Source organism: Macrotis lagotis, chromosome 3 (genome assembly GCF_037893015.1).
Source record: "Macrotis lagotis isolate mMagLag1 chromosome 3, bilby.v1.9.chrom.fasta, whole genome shotgun sequence".
In the NCBI taxonomy this organism is placed as follows: Eukaryota; Metazoa; Chordata; class Mammalia; order Peramelemorphia; family Peramelidae; genus Macrotis; species Macrotis lagotis.
The window spans coordinates 222,046,931-222,067,629 of NC_133660.1; the positions used below are offsets into that span (position 1 = coordinate 222,046,931).

A 20,699-nucleotide genomic window follows, 5' to 3' on the forward strand; every position below is an offset into this window, starting at 1 on the left:
GGGGATATGACACAGATGCAAAGAACTAGAAAATGAACTAATAGATTATATAATTCATATGACATAGAAATAAAGAAATGCCTATAATGTAGGTAAGAGCATACTATAGTAAAATTATAGCATTAGTTTAAGTCCTTTCTAGAAAGTAACTCCATAAGATCAAGAACCATATTTTATCTACACTTTGCACCTTCTCTAGCATCTAATGTGGGACTCTGCACATAGTCACTACATAAAAATGCTTAGTGAAATAAATTAAAGTTCTAGTGAACATTTTATAGATTGGTAAAAATTTTGGCAGCTTGTTTAGATATAATTTTAGAAGTTAACTCCAAGAATGTATAGGAATTCAACAGCTATGAATTGATAGAGGAAACAGGTCTATCACATTAATATAAATATAGAAGGCAATCTGTGAAATTTCTGATGAATGAATAATAGCAATGTGACATTGAAAGACCATGAAAAATAGTGGCCCGTAAAAATGTCCTTCTGGTATCAGAAGCATCATCTTTTTGCTCTTCACTCATGGACTTGATCAGATTATATATTATCCATTACCCTCTGTTATCCACCTCTCCATAACTCCTATTATACATCTTCCCATTCTGTTTCACAAATTACCTTCATTTTACATTAATGAGGCTGTGAGTTTGAGTTTATTTTGCTTCAGAATATAAATTCTGAAGCCTCTATGTGGTTAATGTGAATATTTTATTTTTTGGTAATAATTCTCTATTCTATGTCTTTTACAATCTCAGTTGTGCCGACACTTTCCCCTATATTGTAGATTCTGAGAATTCTTTTTATTTTGTTTTTAAAATAAAATTTTGTTAATATTTTTTCTTAATATTCTGTAAATTTGTCTCTGTGTTCCTTCCCTTCCCTAGAAAGCAATCCTATATAACAGATAATATCTTAAAAGGAAAAAGAGAAAAATCAATCAATAAAACTGATCAATACATTGAAAAAAATTTAAAAATATATGCTGTGTGCCACATCAATGGACCTTCTCTCCCAATCCCTGCAGTGAAATTGGGGGAGATTTCACTCCCATTTATTTTCTTGGGGTTTTACTTTTCTTTTGTAATTTTGCAGAATTCACTTTTGATTGATGTGTGATGGTTGCTCCTGCCACTTTATTTGTTGTATTTATTTTGTATGTTGTTTTCTTGGTTCAGCTTACTTCATTTTGTATCATTTCATTTAAGTCCTTCTATGTTTTTCTGTATTCCCTCGTGTTTGTCATTACTACAATACAGTGTGATGTTCCATCACATTCATATACCAGATTTTGTTTAAACCATTCCCCAATAAGTAGATACCAACTTTGTTTACAATTATTTATTACTATACAAACTACAACTATAAATATTTTGCTACATATTAGAACTTTCTTTTTCTGATCACTCTTTTTAACCCATCAATTTATCTTAGAGTTTGAAGCATGGATTTTTTTTTTCTGGTTGTAAAATGTAGATTCTCTCAATCAAAGCTTTGTAGCCTGTAGTTTCCTTGTGTTATAACATTCTTATATTCAGATTTTTTGATGTATTATATTCTTTTGGAAGACCTTAAGTTATCTCTGCACATCCTATCTTCAAGGTCAGTTTAGCATCTTTAGATTTTATATGCTTTTTTAATGTTGTTACTATTGCTTTTGTTCTGCCAAATTTTCTTCCCTGTGGTATTTTTATGTCCTGTCTCTTTTAATTTCTTTTACTTCTTTTTTATTTAAGGCAATGGGGTTAAGTGACTTGCCCAAGTTCATGCAACTAGGCAGTTATTAAGTCTCTGAGGTTGGATTTGAACTCAGATCCTCTTTTCTCCAGGACTAGTGCTCTATCCACTATGCCACCTAACTGTCCCATTTTCTTTTACTTCTTAAGAAAAATCTTTATCTTGGATTAAATTTTTTTCCTAATCTAATTGCATTTTTAATTTTTTGTATTAGGGGCTTTAATTTCTGATAATTCTCTTTATGAATTTTATTTCCTTTGAACTCTTTTGGAGTACCTTTTTGTGTGTTCTCTGCTCTCTGGTGAGAACATAAGATTTTGTCTCTTCAACAGACATTATTGTTTCACTTTTCTTTATAGCATGTGTTAAGAGGGTTCTTTGAAGTTTTATTCATTTTTCCTTCTGATTTTAAGATCCTTCTTGTCAATTTATCAGCATGTGTGATGAACTTTTATTGAAGCTTTTCTTCTTGACCTGTTCTCATTTTCTTACTCTGCTTACTCTCTCTCCTTTAATTGGCTGAGCAGCATCAGTTTCTACAACTTCTAGTGGAATGATGGGAGGGCAGGAGTGTCCTAATAGTCATTGAAACTTTGAGGGGTCCCTGTCTAAGATCTTAGGCCCAGTCAAAAGACCAAGATGTTTTCAGTCCTCAAGATTTGTCCTTTTTTCTCCTTTCCTTTGCAAGGCTGGAAAGAATCTGAAAATGGAGAAATTAAGAAGTCCCTGCAACATATATGGGTCCCTGTCTTGGGGGTAAGCCCCATCCTAGATTTCAAATTCTCTTATTTGTTGCAGACACATAGAATCTGCCAGAGAGAGATGCACTCTTCAGGTTTAGGGTTTTCTGCTATTTCACAAGGAATTTACCTCCTCAGGATTCTGTTGTACTTTAGGTTTAGCTTATAACTATTGATATTTAGGACCTCATTCCTTTTGAAGCTAAGAGAGGGGTTAAAGAAGAAAAAAGTTATGAATCTTCTTTATTGCTGATCATGTGACCTAAACTTCTCCCCAATATCAGTTTGACATTATACTACCAGGTTTTGTGTCACAAATGACCTGTCTGGCTTTCTACTTCATATGGATAAAGGGCTTCCAAATACAAGTTATATGAAACCTTGCTTTATACATTGGCAGATCCATCTTATTGCTATTTCTAAGTCTTTTCACCAGCTGCATGTATGCATAACCCAGGCACAAACCATTCTTTATTAATTTGTATAATTAAAACTACTTGTTCCTTCAAATTTCTTTGATTCTGGATAAAAGTATATAATTATGCACCTTGTATCATTTACAAAGTTATGTTACCCAATTTAATATCCATGATGAATGCATTCAGAAATCTACCATAGAGAATGATATCCAATTCAATGGGTAGATGGGATTTTATTTATATAATTCTGTTATACAGCTGATATTAACCTAAACCCTAGATAGTGAAATAGACCCAATTAGAATAGAATAAAACTAAGGCCCAATTTCCTTCCCATTACAAATTACAATTACCAAATCCATAGTTAACTAAATTGTGATGGTAAAGAATCAAATGAATAAAATCAAGAATAGAAATATAGATGTAAACTTTTATAAATCATGCTGATTTTTGTTGGTAAACACTTCTCTAGAAGCAGAATTTTGTTATCTTTTGTCTCCTTTTTTTCCAAGATCATTCTTCATATAAAAAAATGTTTAAAAATTCACAAATTATCGAACTTCATGTGGCCCTCTTTCACAATTACTTTAAAGGCTGCACCTCAATATTCCACTGACCAATGTAAAAAAAAAGCAATTGTTTGATAAACATCAAGCAAACATGAATGTTCCCATAAACAAAAATATAAAAAAAGTTTGTATTTGTAACTCCCCATACTTTACAGAAAGTTTTTTTTAAATATATACTAAATTCAATATGTTAGTTCCAAATCTGTCCTGCTTGTGTTTCCTCCTGAACTTTTTCCTGTTTTTATCTGTATTTCAAAATGTTTATTGATGCTCTTTTCTTTGTACTTTTATGCCATTACTATAATCATCTTTCTTCTTAAATTCTTCATCCTCAAAAGAACCCCCTTTTCTTATAATAAATCAGCATAGTCAAATCGATATATTGATCATGCCCAAAAATATGTGCCTTGTGCATCTGTAATCCATGAAAGCTCCATCAGAAGATAGAAAGCATATTTCCTGTCAGTCTTATTTGGAGTCATGGTTTGTCACTGTGTTGATAAAACAGTTCTTAAGACTTTCAAAGTGCTTTTTCATTACAGTGTTGTGGACATTATAAGTTCATCTCCAGCTTTTGTTTCCTTCCTTCTGCATCAATTGATACATTTTCCCATTTAAAAAATATATCTCTTAAATAATATTCTCTTACATTAATATATCATACTATGTTTATTCATTCTCCCATTAACAGTACTTCTTTAGTTTCCATTTCTTTGCCACAACCTAAAGTGTTGCTTTGAGTATGTGGGTTCTCGTTCGAGTTCATGCCTTGTATTGATAGGTTAAAATAGGGCAGTTAAATATCTTTTGAAGAATGGCTTCAAATTGCTTTCCAGAATGGCTAGACAAATTCATAGTTACATCCAAAATACATTAGTGTTCATATACTGTCAGTGTTCCTCTAATAATTTTCATTTTCTGTTCTGATAAACTTTGCCAATCTGATGCATTTGAGGTAAATCCTCACAATTATGTTAATAAGTTACTGATTTGGAGCTTTTTTTATATGGCTGTTGATTACTTGTTGTTCAGTCATTTTTTCAGTCACGTCCAACTCTTCATTACCCTGTTTGGGGTTTTCTTGAAAAAGATAAAGACTTGGTTTGCTATTTCCTTCTCCAGGTCATTTTTGTAGATGAGGAAACTAAGGCAACAGGGTTAAGTGACTTCTCTATCCACTCTATCCAAAGTGCCACCTAGTTGCAAATCAGTTGCTTCTTTTTCTTATTTTAAGGACTACCTGATCTTTTCTTTTAACTTATTAATTTACAGAGAAATGACTCTTGCTCTTGTACATTTGAATTAGAGGAAAAGTGCATTGTTGTTGGTGGTAGAAATCCTGGCTTCAAATTCCACCTGATACTACTGCTGTGTTTGAGTCACTCAACTAGAGCCTCTGTTTTCTCTTTGAATTTTAGGCACTGAATTTCATGTTCCTTCTAATTCTGGATCTCTAATATCTGACCTTTATTATAGACTCTTGCTGTAATAATTTTCCCAGTTAATTATTTTCCTTAAGATTTTAGCTATTTTGAATTTGTTTGGGCAGAAGTTTTTAAATTTTATAGTTTTTTTTTTGGCAAGGTAATGGGGTTAAAGTGACTTGCCCAAGGTAATTATTAAATGTCTGAATTTGGATTTGAGTTCAGGTCCGGCAACGTGGCAGAGTGGATAAAGCACCAGCCCTGGAGTCAGGAGTATCTGGGTTCAAATCCAGTCTCAGACACTTAATAATTACCTACTATGTGGCCTTGAAAAAACCTAAAAAACAAAAACAAAAACAGAATTCAGGTCCTTCTGACTCCAAGGTTCATGTTCTATCCACTACACCACCTAGCTACCTTATATGATATAGTTCTAAATGTGAATTTTATCCTATATGATATTTATCTCCTATATAGTTAAAAACTCTTCTCTCCATATATGAGAAAGGTATCACTTTTCCCTCTCCTCTAATTTGATTATGATATTACCATTTATATCTAGGTCATTGGGATATTACATTGTGGTTTTGGTCTAATTAATTTTTCTTTTTTGTTTTTTAAAATATTCTTTTCTTTTAAAATTTTGAGTTTCAATCTGTTCTTCCCTCCCACTCTCTCTCCCACTCACTGAGAAGGCAAGCAAAATTATAACAGTTATACATATGAAATCATGAAGAACATTTCCATATGAGATATATCACAAAAAACAATAGAAAAAATAAAACCAGAAAGTTATACTTTGATATGCAGTCAGACTTCATTAGTTCGTTCTCTCTCTCTCTCTTTCTCTCTCTCTCTCTCTCTCTCTCTCTCTCTCTCTCTCTCTTTCTCTCTCTGATGATGGATAGTACTTTTTCATCATGAGTCTTTAGAATTGTCTTGGATCATTGTTTTGATCAGAATAGCCAAGTCATCAATACAGCATTGCTTTGACTGTGCCAGGATCTTTTGGTTCTTCACACTTCATATTGTATCAGTTCACATAGGTCTTCCTATGTTTTCTTTTGTTTTTTTTTCTGAAACCATCCCTCATCAATTCTTGAATAGTACAGTAGTACTCCATCACAGTCTTGTACCACAACTTGTTTAGCCATTCCCTTCAATTTCCACTTCTTTACCATCACAAAAAGAATTATTTTTAATAGGCTTTTTTTTTTTTTTGCAAGGCAGTGGGGTTAAGTGGCTTGCCCAAGGCCACACACCTAGCTAATTATTAAGTGTCTGAGGCTGGATTTGAACTCAGATACTCCTGACTCCCAGGCCGGTGCTCTATCCACTATGCCACCTAGCTGCCCCCACAAAAAGAATTATTGTAATATTTTTGTACACATAAGTCCTTTCCTTTTTCTTTTATCTCTTTGGGATACAGACTGAGTGGTAGTCTTGCTAGATCAAAGGTTTTATATGCATATATATATATATGTATGTATGTATGTATATGTATACACACCCAGTTCTATTAGCCCTTTGGACATAGTTCCAAATTATTCTTTAGAATGGTTGCACCAGTTCACAACTCCATCAGCAATGCATTGGTGTCCCAATTTTCCCTTAATTCATTTTGCATTTGTAATTTCTGATAGGTATGATTTTGTACCTCAGAGGTTTTTTAAATTTATATTTCTCTCAATAGTGATTTAGAACAGTTTTTTCATATGACTATAGATAGCTTTGATTGTGTCATCTGAAAACTATCTAGTCATGTCCTTTCACTATTTATCAATTGGAGAATGGCTCTTATTAATTTTACTTAGTTCCCTATATATTTGAAAATTTTTTAATAATGATCAAGTTATGAATTTCAGTGATCATTTTCCATTTAGGAAAATACAGTCTAAGCATTTTCAGTCTCTTATATTTTTCTTTCATGTTTATCTTGTTGTACTTCTCTTGAGTTTTATGTATACATGTCATATTTTCTATTCAGCTGTTTTTTTTCCCATTAAATAACCATTTTCCCCATTAAGGACTGTAATCCATTTTGCTGGATAGATTGTTCTTAGTTGTAATTCTGGGTTTTTTGCCATCCTGAATATCATATTCCAAGCCCTCTTATAGTCACAAAATGTCACCAGAGAAAGAGTACTGGATTTGGAGTCAGATGACCTATGTGACTTGGGGACAATCACTTAATCATTCTGTAAGTCTGTAACTTGAACTAAGAAGAGATGGCAAGAATGCAGGAAAGATCTTAACATCATTGATATTGAGCACAAGCGTGTGCTTCCTGATCTAGAACCAGACACCCTGGAGAATGAAGTCAGATGGACCTTCAGAAATATTGTTAATAATAAAGCTAATGGAACTGATGGAATTCCTGTGGAGCTATTTAAAACTCTCAAAGTTAAAATGCTACACTCAGTATGTTAGCAAATTTGGAAAACAGCTGTTGCCACTGATTTGGAAAAGAGCAGGTTATATTCCAGTCCTAAAGAAGGGTAATGATAAGGAATGTTCCGATTACGAACCAATGGTGCCCATTTCACATGCCAGCAAGGTTAGTCTTCAGACTGCGAGTAAGGCTCTGGTAATGTATGAGCCAAGAATTGTCTGAGGAGCAAGCTGGATTTCAAAGAAACCAAGGAACTAGAGACCAAATTGCCAACATTTGCTAGATAATGGAGAAAGGAAGGGAGTTCCAGAAAACAAGATTTTGACTGTGTGGATTACATTAAAATATGGCAAGTACTCAAAGAGATGAACATACTTGTCTCCTGGGGTACCTATATACAGGCCAAGAAGCTATAGTTAGAATCAAAGATGGAATAGCTGATTGGTTTAAGATTGAAAAGGAGTACAAGTCTGTCTATTGTCACCTTATTTATTTAGCTTATTTGAAATGCTAGCCTGGGTGAATCAAAAGCTGAAACTGAGGTGGCTGGGAGAAATATCAGTAATCTCAGATATGTAGACAATACCAATCTGGTGGAAGAAAGTGAAGAGGAATTAAGAAACCTTTCGATATGGGTGAAAGAGAAGAGTGTAAAAACCTGCTTAAAGCTTAGCCTCAAAAAAAAAATAAGATCTTGGGAACTGGTTCCATCACTTCCTGGGAAATAGAGGAAGAAGATATGAAAGCAGCATAGATTTCATATTTTGGGTCTCAGAAATCTCTGAACATGGTAACTGCAGTTATGAAATTAAAAAATACTTGCTCCCTCAAAAAAAAGATGTGAAAAAATCTGGAATGCACACCAAGAAGCAGAGACATCACCTTGCTGTGGTTTTTCCTAGTAGCCATATCATGACTATGAGAGTTGGACTATCAGGAAAACTGACTGCCACAGAATAGATACTTTCAAATTAGTGATGAAAAAGACTTTCGGGAGTCCTGTGGACTGCAGAGAGATCAAATAAGTCATTTTTTTCTTAGAATAATGCTTTTTATTTTATTTTTCCCCCCATTTACCTGCAAAAACAAGTTTTAACATTCATTTTTAACACTTTGAGTTCCTAATTTTCTCCCTTCCTTTCACCCCACACCTCCTTATTGAGAAAAGTTAAAAGTGTGTAGGCATGCAAAACATTTCCATAATAGTCATGTTGTGAAAATAACCATAGAAGAATCCCCCCTCCCCCACCAAAGGAACCTCAAGGAAAAAAAAAGTAAAGGAAAAAAGTGCTTCAGTTTCTGTTCATATACCATCAGCTTTGTCTTTGGGGATGGTTAGTACATCTTTATCCTTCAGAGTTGTCTTGGGTCACAGTATTGCTGAGAAAAGCCAAGTCATTTACAGTTGATCATCCTACAATAAATATCACAGTGATTTTATATACAGTACATTCCCCACTGCATCTACTCATGTAAATCTTTTCAGATTTTACTGAGAGCATCTTGTTCATCATTTCTTATAGCAGAATAACATTCCATCACAAACACATACCACTACTTCTTTAGCCATTCCCCCACTTAATGGCATTCCTTCAATTTCCAATTCCTTGCCCACCAGAAAAGAGCTGCTATAAATATCCTTACATAATTAGATCCTTTTTCTTCCTGTTTTTCATCTCTTTTGGAATATAGATCTAGTAGTGGCGTTGCTAGGTCAAAGGGTAGGCATGGTTTTATAACCCTATGAGTATAATTCCAAATTGTTCTACAGAATTATTGAATCATTTCATTACTCCTCCAGTAGTACATTAATGTCTCATTTTCCCTCCATCCTCTCCAAACAAATAAGTCAGTTCTTGAAGAAGTTAATTCAGGCTACTCACTGAAATGCCAAATGCTGAAGCTTAAATTCTATGTCTCCATAATGAGAAATAAGACTCATTGGAAAAAATCCTAATGTTGGGAAAGATTGAAGACAAAAGGAAAAGAGTACAACAGATGATGACCTGGATAGATAGTGTCAGAGAAAGAACGAACATGAACTTGCATAGACTTTTTTAAAAAATCTACGTATTTGATCTCCTTACTGTCCAAGGGACTCCCAAAAGTCTTCTCCATCTGTCCATGAGGTCACAAAGAATCAGATCTAACTGAATGATTGTACAAAAACAAACTCTTGTACCTCCAAATTTATTATCCTTTGAACTTCATAGAAAATGAGTGCTCCTTGATATAGTTAACCAAGGAATATGGTGTTTAAGCTTTAAAGGAAAGACCTGCTTTACTAACCATTCTACTGAAGACTTTTAAACTAATTATTGAAATTAGACCTTGTGTATGAACTAAAGGGTAACTCAAATCTACTAGTGATGTAGAATGAGGACCCTTGTGTTCCACTGGAGCAATATCAATTGAATAAAATATTGCATATTTTATAACCAACTAGTTGATTTTTGTTTCTTAAACTAAATCTCACATTTCCATATGTTTATGTACATTCATTTTTAGCTTATAATGCAATTTACTGTAATCAGCTATTTTGAATGTTCCATAAAATGCTATTAAACCAGCGATTCATTTGCTTACTCTGCATTGGTTAGTTCATCTAATTTGATTGGCATTCTTCCAGAGTATGAATTGCTAATTCCATCTGAACTTATCATGGTAGATAATTATCACACATTCCTTTTGTAGGTTTTATGATGGCAGAAGCTTGTAGAATCAGGAAAAGAAATGAATGTCTGGATTTTTTATTAATGCTATTATGAACAAGTCAATCACTGCTCTAGAACTGGGAAAAAATGAAATAATGAGTGATATAGAAAATTACTATTTCAAATGTCTACATAAATAGTATTTAAATCCTGAACAGTTCAAGTTGCTAGTTATTGAACATTTATCTGTTTTTTATTCACCAAATCTGTGAGATTCATTTTAAATCATGAACCGATCTTGAGATAAAGTATTATTCCTGAAGAAGTCAGGCTGTGTAGGGATGCTTTTTTTTTTCAAAAGAACTGAACAATTCATCATAATGAGAAAATGTTACTTCTGAAAATCAAACAAATGAAAGGATCAGTTGAACTCACTATTTAATAATATAGAGCAAGAAAAACTTTTAAATATTATTTCAGTATTATAACAAAATCACAAATGGTTTTTGGTTTATTTTTGATGTGATAGACTAAATTTGAAATGAGGTAACTCAAGTTCACATTTTACTACCATTAAAACTTATTTTATATAATCCAGCATGATTTCAGTTTAAATGAGTTCAGCACTAGACCTTGAATCTTGAGTTTTAACTTAATTATTGGTTGATTGGGTGAACTTGAGCAGAGTCTTTAAATCAGTTTGATTTTGTAAACATCACTTGGTGGCTTAATTTTTAAAATATCCCATATTACATAGAGCCATCTTTTGGTTCTGCTCTATTGGGAGCAATCTATACAAACCAGTAAGAGAACTACATACTCACATGAACTTACACATGCACTTACACCCACATATACACATAAACACATGCACGCACACAGGCATACTCACATATAATCAATCAGCAAGTGTGGATTAAGCACGTTCTGTGGGCCAGGCTTTGTGCTGATGACTGGTGGTAGAAAGGCAGTAACAACCCCTGCCTTCAGGGAGCTTGCACTCAGTTGAAAGAAATAAAAGCAGATAGCTGTGCACATATGAAATATAGAGAGGCAACAAGGAAAGGTTACTTAGTGGCTAAGCTAGGACTGAGACCCAAGCATCCAGATTCCTATTTTGATGTTCTTTCTAAAAGTTAATAATTATCTTTTCCTCTTTATAATAGAAAAAGCTAAAACACATTAAAAACTCAGAGTATAATATACCAGAAAGAATGCTATACTGGAGCCCTAGGTTCTAGAATGTCTTGGCTCTTCCCCAATGCTCCTTATTTGTAAAGTGGTAGGGGAGTGAGAGGAATGGAAGTAGTTGATTTTTGAAGCTTCCATTCAGCCCTGTAATTCCATCCTACTTAGAATCATGTTCTTCTAAAATGGAAGCCCCTATCATATGCTTAATCAAAAAGGTAATCAATTAAAAAGGAGGGGAGAGGGAGAAATCTGCCTACCTCTAACTGCCAGGCTAGTTATCATGGAGTAATAAAAACACTTGACATTTATGCAGCCCTTTGAATTAGGTACCACAAATATTATTATTGCCATTTTAAAGATTAAGAAGCTAAGATTTCATAGATTTTTAAGTGACTTGTGCATAGTCACATGGCTAGTAAATGTCAGAGATGACCCAAGAACTCTTTTTGAATTGATGCAGAGTACAGTGAGAACCAGTGGAATAATTTATATAAAAAGAATAAAATTATGAAAACAGACAACTCTGAAAAATTTAGAAAATCTGATCAATGCAATGATTAACCCCAATTCCAGAGAACTGAAAAGGAATTATACTCATCTCCAGACAGAGAGGTGATATATTGAAGAATGAAGTGCAATACTTTTTTTAGACAAGGTCAGTACAAGAAGGAATTTGTTTTACTTGACTATACATATTTATAAAAGTACTTTTGCATTTCTTTGTTGAAGGGAGGTAGGAGAGAGAAAAGGCAGATTTTTATTGAAAAAATTAGTTTAAAAAATCAAATAAAAAAGAGACAGAGCAGTCAGTCAGGGGAGAATAAAAGGGTTTGAGGTTAGCAGTGAGGGTCCAATTGACAGTAGAAAACATAAATTTGTAATTGATTTAGTTGGCCAGATTCTGTAACTTCTATTAGCAGCACTTGGTGGTACAAGGTAAGGAGCAGAAAAAGTGGATGATGGGTTGAAGTTTGGCAAGGCATGGATATTAATAGAAAAAATGGCAGCAGATTCACTGTCAAGAAGGTCAAGACTGTCAAAAAAGAAAGCAATGATAGAGAGAAGGTAATAGATGGGGAAATCAGGGAAGGACAGAATGACTAACTGACTTTTATGATTTTTGAACTAGATATCTTATACTTTAAATATTTTTGTATAAATAAGTCCTTTTCCTTTTTTTATATATATCTTGTAATACAAACCTAATAGTATTGCTTGATCAAAGGACATGGTTTTATAACCCTTTGGGCATAGTTTCAAATTGTTCTTCATAAAGGTTGAATCAGTATAAACTTCAACAATACATTAGTATTTTAATTTTCTCAAATCCCCTCCCAACATTTTTCATTTTCTTTTCTGACATATTAGCCAAATTGATTGATACAAGTGTGGTCAGAGTTGTTTTAGTTTGCATTTCTCTAATCAATATTTAGATTTAGAGCATATTTCATAAAACCATAGATAGTTTTGATTACTTTGTTTGAAAACTGCCTGTTCATATCCTTTGTCCATTTATCAATTGAGGAATGGCTTTTATTTTTATGAATTTGACTTAATTTTCTGTACGTTTGAGAAATAAAGTCTTTATCAGAAAATTGGCTGTAAATATTTTTCATAGTATTGATTTCTAACTATATATTTCCCCTGTTCATCCTTCTCTCTCTCTCTCTCTCTCTCTCTCTCTCTCTCTCTCTCTCTCTGTCTTTCCTTTCACCCTGTTCAGTCTCCCCTATGTGTTTTGCAAGGCAATGAGGTTAAGTGACTTGCCCAAGGTCACACAGCTGGGTAATTATTAAGTGTCAGAGGTCAGATTTGAGCTCAGGTCCCGCTGTCTCCAGGCCAGTACTCCATCCACTGTGCCACCTAGGTGCCCTGACCCTGCTCATTTTCAAAAGTGTTTTGCTTCTGACCTTTTTTACCTCCGTCCACTTTGCCCTGCCTCTCAGTGCCATTACTGCCCCCTGCCCCAGTCATCTTTCCCTCCTACTTTCTTGTATGGCGCCTTAGATTTCTACACCCAACTGAGTGTGTATGTTATACCCTCTATAAGCTAGTTCCAAAGAAAGTGAGATTCATGTACTCCTCTCCCCCCCTCCTTCTCCAATTTTCTACCAACATCATTCTAATCACCTAGGCTTTAACCTTGGAGTCTTCCTCAACTATTCACTATGATTCACCCCATATAAGCCAATACATTGACAAATCTTATTGCTTGTGCTTTCCTGTAACTCTCGTGTGCATCCTCTTCTTTTCATTCATATGGTGACTTTCAGTTTTGATCCTCATTGCCTCTTGCCTAGACTATTGTAATAAATAGCCTCCCTGCCTTAAATTGCATTCTGTCCCAATCTATCTTCTACAAAGCAGCCAAAATGATTTTTCTAAAGTGCAGTTATATTCTTGATGTCACCATCCCATTCAGTGAGCTCCAGTGATTCCATGTTACCTCTCGGAGCAACTATGAGGTCCATTGTTTGGCATTTCAATCTCATTGTCCCTTCTAACCTTTCCAGAGTTGGACAACTCTCTTTATTTCTTTGAATTTTTAACACGTTAATTTGTAAAATACAGGAGCTGGTTTTAATTGCTTCCAAGATTCTTTCTGGTTTTGCAATTCTGTGATACTCTGAAATTTCCTTGACTACATAAACTCCAGCTACATAAATTGCCTTTATATATTTTGTACAGAACTTGAATGCCACAGGTATATATTTTGTTGTTTTTCAGTCATGTCTGACTCTTCATGACCCCATTTGGAGTTTTCTTGGCAGAGATACTTGAGTAGTTTGCCATTTCCTTCACCAGCTCATTTTACAGATGAGGAAACAGAGGCAAATAGGGTGAAGTGACTTGCCCAGAGTCACACAGCTAGTAAGTGTATGAGACCAGAGTGGACAGAATACCAGACCCTGGAATCAAGAAGACCTGAATTCAAATCCAGGCTCAGACACTTAGTAGCTGTGTGACCCTGGGAAAAATCACTTAACTCTGGTTGCTTCAGTTTCCTCATTTGTAAAATGAACTGGAGAAGGATATGACAAACTACTCCCAGGATCTTTGCTACAAAATCAGGTATGTATTATTTACCAATAACAAGATTTTCAGATGATAAACTCTAACATCCTTGTTAAACCTGATCATATTATTTTAACTCAATTTGTGGGACAGGAGAAAATGTTATTCACATAATTTTAAATTATTTTTGTTTTAGGATAACGTGTTAAACATTATAAATCAGATAATGGATGAATGCATTCCAAGTGATAGAGCAAATCGGGATTTTTGTGTTAAGTTCCCAGAGGAGATACGTCATGACAATCTGGCTGGCCAGCTTTGGTTTGGAGCAGAGGTATGGTTTCTAATTTTTGTGCTTTTGTTTTTATAATATAATAATAATAATAATAATAATATAATAATATAATATAATTTCTTGTAACCAAGAAATAAATATGCTTTCTCTTGATATTTGAAGGTGAAACAACATAGACTCAAACCTGTCTATTACTTTAGGTTTTCCAGCTTTCTTTCTTCAAAACATAAAGAATCTGAGGTTGAAAGGAGTGCTTGCCTAGGCCACATGTCTGGGAGGTGACAGAACTGGGATCTGAATCTAGGTCTTTTAACTCTACCAGGGGATTCTTAGCACTGCATCTTGCCATGGACATAATTTTCCCATTCATGTGTTAAAGGAAATAAGATTTAAATTGGACAAATTGTCATCTGTTCTCAGAATTACTTTTTGTTTAAATAAGAGGATCTGGTTATTTTTAGTGAGTAAGGAACAAATAACTGGGAACCATAGCTTTAATTTACATACACACACACACACACACACACATATGTAATTTCAATTTTGAAAGCAAAAAAATTTAGTAAATTTAATCTGTTGATGAAACTTAGAATAACTTTAAGTCTTTATAAAAGTAACTTATTTTGCTATCTTAAAACTTCATTTTGATGGGACTACTCGTAATAAATGTCATTCTCCCAGCATGCCAATTAGATTTATTTCCCTAGGACATGACTGCTCAACTTTTTTTGAGGAAGACTTGATATTCTTGAAGTCTTCAGATCTTTACAACATTTGTATTAGGGGAGAATGGGACCTGATACTGAAAACTTAGGTACTTTGTTACATCCTGAAGTTTGAAATTGTTTAGTTAGTTACTTGTGTCTGACTCTTTGTGACTCCATTTGAAGTTTTCTTGGCCAAGATCCTGGAGTGATTTGCCATTTCCTCCTCCAGTTCATTTTACAGATGAGGAAACTGAGATAAACACAGATAAGTGACTCTCCCAGGGTCATAAAACTAGCAAGTGTCTGAGGTCACATATGAATTCAGGTCTTTCTGGCTCCAGACTGGGTATCTATTCCCTGTACCAACAAGTGGCCCATAGTTTAAAAGTGTATCATTGATTTAGTATAGTAAAAGAGACCTTTGAGATCATATGATCTAGAGGCCTTTAACCTAGGGTCTGTTATTTCAATCATTTTGATAATCATATTTCAGTATAAATGGTTTCCCATGTAAATTATTTTATGCATTTAAAATATTCTGGGAAGGGATCCGCAGACTTCACCAGACTTCCCAAAGGGTCCATGACACAAAACAAGAACTCCTGATCTAATCTGATTTTTAAACAAAATTTCCTCTGAGAGGAAATAGACTTTAAACCTTTTATTTTTTCCACAACCTCATTTCTCTAGAAGATTCCCCCTTCTCTCTAGAATTCATTGGTTCTTTCAATAGTAATAATGGCTAACATTTCTATTTAATACCTTCTATGTGCAAGGTACTGTGGTCACCACATCACATAACAACTCTGGGAGGTAATTCCTGTTATAATCCCTATTTGTTATTGTTGTTACTAGTCATTTCAGACATGTCTGACTTTTAGTGAGTCTTGGCAAAGATATTATGGTTTGCCATTTCCTTCTTCAGCTCATTTTACAGATGGAGAAATTGAGGCAAACAGGTCCAAGTGACTTGCCCGGAGTCATGCAGCTAGTCAATGTCTGGGGCTAGATTTGAACTCAGATGTTCGTGATTCCAGGTTCGATGCTGGGAACCTGTGCCCTTTCATATATCAAGCACAATAATGTGCTATAAGGCAAATTAATTGAGAAACTCTGGCATGGTCTGAAAGAAAGGGGATTGAAGAGAATTTTTCAAAGCCTGTTAAATAAATAGATTACAATAAAGATGGGAAGACAGTGCCCTAATCTGGTTTATAGCTTTATCTTTACATATTAGTAAAAATTTGTTTGACATAGGAAAAGAGAATGCTCTCATAGGACTATCTTTATGCTGTATGCTAGCTTGGTGGAACTGCTTGTTAATAAATGTCATTGTCCTGAGCATGCCAATTATACTTAAAATAGTTTTTCTAACAGTTGCTGCATGTTAGACAAGAAACTAAATTCCTAAAAATAGGAACTTAAAAATCACATAGGGAAAAGCATGTTTATTTTAAAATGTTTTTTCAGTATGGCAAAATATTTTCTTAGAAGCAGTCTTTGTTTTGTCCTAATTCTTGACGTTTTCTAGGTAATGAAAATCAGAGGACCCACATTTTTATCTCTTTGGACAGTAATAGCTAAGGAAACTTATGTGATTAAAATTATATTTGTAGTTTCAACTCTTAACTGTCTCATCTCTCCTGTTTTAACAGTGCTTGTCTGCAGGTTCAATTATCATGAATCGTGAAATAGAGAGCATGGCTATGAGGCCACTAGCCAAGGATCTGACTCGTAGCTTGGAAGAACTTAGAAACCTCATTCGGGACCAAGCCTTAAGAGATTTAAATATTTATACTGAAAAAATGAAAGAGTCTCTCAAGCATTTTGATGTCTTATTTGCTGAATTTGAGTTGAGGTAAATTAAATGCTATAAATACTTGCAATGAGCATTCACGCATATAATTTTCATATTATTTTCTGTCACTGTGGCTAAATTTTCAAAGCTTTGAGATTTATATTTATTTCCTAAGGAAAAAGACTGATTCTTATAGTAATTGGAATGGCCAAAAACTAATTACATGATGGAGGCCATTCTAGTTGTAGATAAATCCCAATGTATGAAAACAGTCATTTAAACATTTATTAAACACTTATTATATTTGGGTGAATTCATGATCTCATTAATGTGAGCACCTCCTCCATCAGAGCATATCAGATTCCTATACCCTTCTCACTATGTGCAAATCACCCAACATGCAGGACGCCTTTCTTTAGGGGAACATTATTGACTTTTTTTTTTTATATACCCAGAATAATGTTTTTAAATTCATGAAATAAATACAGAAATTTTATCAAAATGTTGAAAAACCAAATTTCAGACTTCAGATTAAGAACTCTTGCTCTAGAGTCTAGGTCTTTTATCATTATGTACATTCTAGTAGAGAACTTTGACTACCCTCTCACTATATAATTAGTCTATCTCCTTTCCTAATCATATCATCTCCTGGATGAGAAATATTTAAAAAAATACAGTTTTATCTTTTGTTTGTACTTGACAACTATTTCTCAATGTCCCCACTCCCCCAGAGATCCATCTAATAAAGAAAAAATGGAAAAAACACAATGCAGCAAAATTGACCAATATATCAAAAAGTCTGACGTTAACATTCATATTCTATGACTGTAGTTCCTTCAATTAAGAAGGGAGGAGTATGATCTCTTATATTTTTTCTTTTGACCTACTCTGATCATTTTAATTTTCCAGCATTCAGTTCCAATTTTTTTGTGGTTGTTTTCCTCATTTTGCATTGTTTTCATCAATGTGTTTTTTTCCTTTTTATATAAATTCATTTCAACTTTCTCATGTTTCTCTTTATATACTATACTTATTAATTCTTAGAGTGTGTTTCCACTAGGTTTATGTACCATAATTTGTTTTACCATTATCAACTTGAGGAAATCTGTTTGTAGTTCTTTGCAAATATAAAAAATTCTATTAAATATTTTTGGTATATATGGACCTTTCTTTTTTTATCATTAATACCCTTGGAGAATATGCTTAGCTTTATGATAAATTCCTTTGTTTAGTTTGTAAGATCTTCTATACCTGAACCCAACCTGTCTTTTTGCCCTCATTGAACATTTCCCTTCTCCTACACTCTTCAAAACAGTCAAACTGCTCTTCTCTTTGTTCCTCCTATACACATTTCATTTTTTATCTTCATTTTCTATGTTTTTCTTCCCTATCTCTGCTTTATAAAGTATCTTTCCTTTTGTAAGATGAAACTCATACCATCTTCTACATAAAATCTTTCCTCATCCCTTCCAACTGCTGGTGTCCTCTCTCCCAAACTACCTAGTAATGAACTATTTTGCACATATTTTTACTTTAGTAGCATATATTTTATATGTAAATGCTATTTTCTTCCATTAAAATATAAGCTCATGGAGAGTAGAGAGCATTCCAATGTCTTTTTTTTTTTTGAAAGGCAAATGGGGTTAAGTGGCTTGCCCAAGGCCACACAGCTAGGTAATTATTAAGTGTCTGAGACCAGATTTGAACCCAGGTACTCCTGACTCTGGGGCTGGTGCTTTATCCACTGCACCACCTATCTGCCCATATCCACTGCGCCATCTAGCTGCCCTATTCCAATGTCTTTACCTATATACCCAGGGCTCTAGCATATAGTAGGTACATAATAAATACTTGTTAGATTGGTTAATTTTTGCTAAATATTTTAGTCATTTTCTTACCATAGTTATGAAATGATTTCCAGAGTGGTTATATTATTTCATAGCTCTACCAATAGGGCATTAGTATATCCATCTTTCTGTCAGATCTTAACTATTATTGCAGATCTATAAAGGTGTGAGGTAAAATCTCAGAATTGTTTAGATTTGTCTTTCTCTTATAATAAATAATTTGGTATGTTCTTTTATAAAGTTATTGATAGTTTGAAATTCATCTTTTAAAAATTATCTATTAATATTTATCCATTTTCTATTGAGGAATAGTTTTTGATCTTATACATTTTTGTTAGTTACCTTTAAATCTTGATTTCAGATCTTTATCAGATATATAGTAGAAAGACCTTTTTCCCCAGTCTCATCCCTTCTTATCCTTGTTTCCTTAGTTTTGTTCATGCAAAAACTTTTCAATTTCATTGGATTTAAATCATCTACTTTGTCTTTTGTATCTTTTTTTTGTATACATTCTTTTTTTTTTATGGTTTGGAAAAAATGGGCAGATTTTTATTTTTAGCTCTATAGCAATAACATTTTATTTATTTCCAATTACATATAAAGAGTTTTTAACATTCAGGTTTTTTGGGAGTTTTTATATTTAATATTTCTTTATTCTCATTTTGTACAAATAATTTTTTTATACATTAATAAAAATATTCTTGTTTAAGAGTAAACAAAATACCCCCTCCCCCCAAAATATAGACTCGCTTGAGCAATAAAGTAAAGGGGAGAGAAAAAAAATTAAAATAAAAGTAAGTAATAATTGTAGGTATGGCCAAGTGGCACAATGGACAGAGCACCAGCCCTGGAGCCATGAGCATCTGAGCCCACATCCGGCCCCGTACACCCAACAATCACCCAGCTGTGTGACATGCAAACCACCCAAACCCCACTGCCCTGCAAAAACCAAAAAAAAGAAACAAAAAAGACCCAAAATAAAATAGTAATAATAGTAGGGATGGCTGGGTGGCAGACAGAGCATTGGCCTTTGAGCCAGGAGCAGCACAAAGCTTTGAGGAGACAAGATTAAATTAAAAAATAGTCAGTTCTGCATTTTGCTATTCATTACAAGACTTGACTCTCTATTCCTCCTACTAGTTAACTGTTTCTTATGGATTTTGATGCTCAAATAGTGATTGTTTTACCTGATAAAAATTTTCTTCAGAATCACTTTTCTAATTTTTTTCTTATTAGAAATGGTAGAAAACAAACCATTCTGCAACATTGAGAAGAGAAGTAAACAATTTTAGTGAACTCAAGCCAGAATTAATATTCCAGAATATTATTTCCTAGAAAAGAATTTAATAGATCTGTAACTTCCTTCAGTAACTAAGCAATTATAATGATGAATGATTTTCATTTTTATTCTCGTTAAAAATTGCTGCATTTGTGAAATTGTCCACCCAAAAGGGTTGTTATCATTAAAACATTTATGCATTTATTTGGTTTTAATCAAGTATATCAATCTGTGTGGAGAGGCAGAATTAAAATATTTCATAATTGAAGCATAACACTTTGTTGTCTTTTTAGTTATGTCTCAGCCATGGTACCAGTAAAGTCACCAAAAGAATATTATGTACAACAGGAGGTAATCGTGCTTTTTTGTGAAACAGTGGAGAGGTAAGAATACAGCCTAAGTAACTAATTCATTATGCTTTTTGTTTGCACTTTTAGCCACTTAGGGCCAAGTTAGGCCAGTGCTGAACATTTTGAATATCTTTCCTGTGGAACCCCATGTTAATTTATTTCAATACATATAAATTGTCAGCTTGGCAGTCACCAGACATTTATTGTACATTTCATATGTGCTAAATGATGTTTTGTCCTTGAAGATAGAAAGAGAGGTAGAAACAGTTAGATGGAGTT

At 33.7% G+C, this 20,699-nt stretch overlaps 2 protein-coding genes across 2 annotated transcripts in view; both read left to right on the plus strand.

Annotated features, from left to right (window-relative positions):
• Window positions 1-14,401, plus strand: part of LOC141518159 (lateral signaling target protein 2 homolog) — a 149,240-nt gene extending 134,839 nt beyond the window's left edge. The window contains exon 7 of the mRNA XM_074229918.1: window positions 14,341-14,401. Within this exon, the coding sequence (XP_074086019.1) occupies window positions 14,341-14,353 (13 nt within the window). The 3' untranslated portion in view covers window positions 14,354-14,401. The remainder of the gene's footprint in view (window positions 1-14,340) is intronic.
• LOC141518158 (lateral signaling target protein 2 homolog) overlaps window positions 1-20,699 on the plus strand; it is a 170,245-nt gene that overhangs the window by 29,826 nt on the left and 119,720 nt on the right. The window contains exons 2-4 of the mRNA XM_074229916.1: window positions 14,341-14,478; window positions 16,802-17,004; window positions 20,364-20,453. Coding sequence (XP_074086017.1) covers window positions 14,341-14,478; window positions 16,802-17,004; window positions 20,364-20,453 — 431 coding nt within the window. The remainder of the gene's footprint in view (window positions 1-14,340; window positions 14,479-16,801; window positions 17,005-20,363; window positions 20,454-20,699) is intronic.